The sequence below is a fragment of the Rhinolophus hipposideros genome (genome assembly GCF_964194185.1).
Source record: "Rhinolophus hipposideros genome assembly, chromosome: 5".
Classification (NCBI taxonomy): domain Eukaryota; kingdom Metazoa; phylum Chordata; class Mammalia; order Chiroptera; family Rhinolophidae; genus Rhinolophus; species Rhinolophus hipposideros.
Genome location: NC_138051.1, coordinates 9,640,918 through 9,644,912, shown reverse-complemented (window position 1 = coordinate 9,644,912; position 3,995 = coordinate 9,640,918). Strand labels below are relative to the sequence as shown.

The window sequence follows — 3,995 nt, the reverse complement described above, 5'->3', positions numbered from 1 at the left end:
AATATAAGGCTTGTCTGGGGAAACCTACCGCAGTGATACCCAATTGTCTGAAGGCTAATTGAAGATGATATATAATTCTAAAAACAATGCAGAAATTTATAAGGAAAACATAAGCAACAAGTTTAACAATAAACCTTTTAAATTTCAAAGACATTGTAGTTGAAATATCACTAATGCCTACTATTATTTTCATCCATATTGTTTATTTTGTATAAACAAGGTTTTTTTTTCTCTGTAGATAGGATTCTCTCTAGCTATTTTTTTTTTTATTTAAGATCATGATAGCTGCATAATAATGACTTTACTACAAACAAAACTTTTGACATATTTCCCCACACTCTCCCAAGTTAAAATGTTTGGATTAGAGTTGCAATAGTTTTCTCTATAAACGGCATACAAATTCATTCTCACTTGAAAGGAAAGTATTACTTACAGTTAAAACTCTTTGTGATATTAATATGAAAATTATTTCTCTAGTAATCTATATTTTAAAAGTTGGATACAATTAAAAAATGTTTAAGATATTTTAAAAAGGTTTTGCCAGTAAATACATTTTATTCATACGCAATAAGTCATACCAGCATGGCCAATGGAGGCAGTGCTGTCAAAGATCTCCGGAGAGCAGAACTCGCCACTTGTTCAAAGGGCCACGATTGGAGACGTACTTGACTCCACAACTATCCGGGATGAGGCTCTTCCTAGCCGTTTTGTTTTCAAATTCATCAGCATTAAACTCAGTAAAGCCCCACTTCTTGGAGATATGGATCTTCTGGCGGCCAGGGAACTTGAACTTGGCCCTGCCTAAAGCTTCAATCACACGTTCCTTGTTGTGAAGCTTGGTGCTCATGGATACGATGACTTGGCCAAGGTGGACTCAGGCAACCGACCCGAGGCTTTCCACAGGCACCTCTCATATCTGTCTGGAGCCTGTCAGCCCCAGCACAGGACCACATCTTGTTGATGTGCATGACATGGAAGGGAGGGAGCCTCACTCCCATGTGAAAGCCATCTTTGCCACAACTTTTCACCACGTACTATTTGTTGGCACAAATTTGGGCGGCCTCCAGGGCTTCAGAGGAGAGCTGCTCTTATTCATCGATTACTATGTGGCCACAGCATGGGGACTCATCCACTTTTGCCTTCTTTCGACCCAGGTCAAAGATGCGGATCTTGGCATTAGGGACACCTCGGCAGAAGCGAGACTTCGGGTACAGCTTGTTCTTACAGTAGCAGTGAGCCAGGCGGCGGCCCAAAGCCACACCAGCCAGTAGGCGGGTGCGTCAAAGAGAGAGACACATGCTCCTCCGGGGCGCATGTGCCTTATATGCATTGCCCATCGACCTGCATAGTAACCACAGAGTCCCGACGAAGACGTAAAGATGCACTTTTACGACACCCCAATATAGATAATGCAACATGTCAGGCCTATGTGTGGGCTCAGCTTGGTGCAGGGACAGGGCGCAGCTGCTGCTTAGGTAATATATTCTCCCATGGGCTGCCAGGTAAGCAATTGGACCTACGAAAATGGCTCGAGAAACCATTTCCTTTTTGCTGTACATCATAGGCATAGAACTGTTGCCCTTAGCTTTGTTTTACGTATAAAAGACGTATTTTCCTGGAGAATAAATAAAATGTCTCCCCAGCTAGTCAGTATACAGTATGTCTAGTTTGTCCAAATAATCCATTTTCTAGAGTGCGTAGCTTCTGTCAGCATTTGTCTGTTGATTGCTGCTTCTCAAAGAGTATGTGGTCTCTTTCGCTGGGTATAGTAGTTTCTTGGCATGAGCTCTCTGATAAGCTCAGGAAGAGATAAAAGTAGAGTGGTGACAGGGATAGAGAGAAGATGCCTGCTACACTTAATGCTTGATAATTGCTTTTGAAACCTGAAATTTTGGTGGCTTTATTTAGTCATATTGAATGCTTTTATTATCAAAATGGTATCCACAAAACTGAAATGCCAACTGGATTTTTTAACTTAAGGCTGTTTACATTTTCCAATGTTACAGCCTCTGGGAACTATATAAAAGTAACTATTTATGCATTATTAATCTTTTATACCTTACTGAGAATGAGTTTAATAGTTTTCTTTCCCTGTGATATTATTATTTTTTTAATATTATGATCAGGATCAGAGTGTAGGAAAGGAGAAAAATGAAAGAGATCAAAAGAATTTACAACTAGTCTATAATCCCTACTTGGATTTTTCTAGCTTTTTTGATTCCTTCGTGCTATTTCACAAATCCTTGACATCATGTGACAAAATCCTTACAATGTGATTATATTCTACCAATGTTTTCTCTTTAACAGAAAAACAAGTAAGTTATCACAAAATAACTCCTGCCCTTGAAGTGAGTAAGCTACAAAATACTCATATTAAGGTAGAAATACTAAAACTACCAGTGTAGAGAACTTCCCTACATTACAGAGAAGCTGCTTCCTTTCCTTCCCTCCCCTCTCGTCCCCTCCCCTCCCCTCCCCTCCCCTCCTCTCCCCTCCTCTCTCGTCCCCTCCCCTCTCGTCCCCTCCCCTCCCCTCCCCTCCCTTCCCCTCCCGTCCCTCTTTTCCTTCCTTCCTTATTTTTGCTTTCCTTCATTTCTGGCTTCCAGTTTTTCTCATTTACCCCCTATTTACTATGTAAGTTTGAATATGGAGATAAAGCAGCAAGTAATGTTGTGTTGCCCTCACAAAGCTTACAAGTCTAAGAGAAGATTTTGATGTTACTTACATAATATGTCATCATATTTCAAAGTTCAAAAGGTGCCAAAAAGGAAAAGCAAAGTGAGCTCTGAGAGCCTGGGCTGAGGCCCTGGTCTATACCAAGGAGTGAACAGGGAAGACTTTATCAGGAAGGAGATTTTACGTTGTGACTGTGGCAGATGGGGCCTGGCCTATGCAAAGGCCTTGAGGCAAGCAAGAACATAGACCACTTAAGGAACTAAGGGCCAGTGTCACTGTGTGAGGGAGTGAGTGGCATAATGTGAGTCCAGTGTGTACGTGTAAGGATGGGTGACCTACGTATCACAGGAGGCCCGTTTTACCAAGTTAGGGATCCTGATCTTTTATTCAAGACCGCTGAAAACTTTTACACAGTTTTCTCACTCTCATTATGTATAATATGGCTGATAAAGTGGAAGGGGTCAAAAAATGGATGCAGGAAGGAAGACTGAAACACTAAAGAAAAATGAGGATAACTTGAATATGCTTTTCATATATTTTACTTTACAAAACATGTTTGTATCTTTTTCTACTATGTCATGCCCAGAATCTATCATAGTTCCGGGAGAGAGGAGTCTGAGGTCAAAGGAAGATACCTGTCAGTGTTCATGTGCCATAATGCACTCGCCCCCACCTGTCTAGGCTGTGCTTTGGGTTTCCAAAACCCTAGAATTCTCTGACCAGCAGATGTTGTGTCCCTATCAGGGCTGGTTTACATAATCTTCTTTCCTTAATCCAAAGGGTAACCAATTATGGTTTGCCTGGAAATGCACCTGTTTTAGCATTGAAGTCCTGCATCCTGCAAAGCCCCTCAGTCCCAGGCAAAATGGGAAGGTTGGTCACCCTACCACACTTCTACATGAGGCCCTCATGGTTGCAGGATAGAATCAGAGGGTGAGAAGAGAAAGGGAGAGCCAGACTAGGATTCTCCACTTATACTCCCTCCCCTAGCCTTACAAATATTGAAAAGGAGCCTGTAGAAGACGCATGAGCCACACCATTCTATTTAAATGTTAAAAGAAAACCATTTCCCTCAATCACTTTCAAATGTTGAGTGTTGTCCTGTCTTCCAACCCCTGCCACCCACAATGTGCATCACACTAAGCAAACCTTGCAAAAAATGTAAAATTCGTTCGCTTTGAAGTAGCTAGAAATATTGTCGAGAAGATGACACATGGGAAATAACTTAGATTTTTTTATTTGATAAATTTATTACTTTGATAAATGCAATAAAAGTTTAACAAAGGGAGACAGTAGTGTCATATAAAATGAGATGATTT

General features: G+C 41.0%; 1 protein-coding gene across 1 annotated transcript; it reads right to left on the bottom strand.

Moving 5' to 3' along the window:
* Positions 1 to 604: 604 nt before the first annotated feature.
* On the bottom strand, positions 605 to 1,280 carry RPL10L (ribosomal protein L10 like; the record flags this gene model as incomplete). The annotated part of the gene is given in 4 exon segments (XM_081048293.1): positions 605 to 875; positions 877 to 1,034; positions 1,038 to 1,088; positions 1,092 to 1,280. Coding segments are annotated over 4 exon segments (669 nt in total), but the record flags the coding sequence as incomplete, so codon positions are not given.
* Positions 1,281 to 3,995: the final 2,715 nt, after the last annotated feature.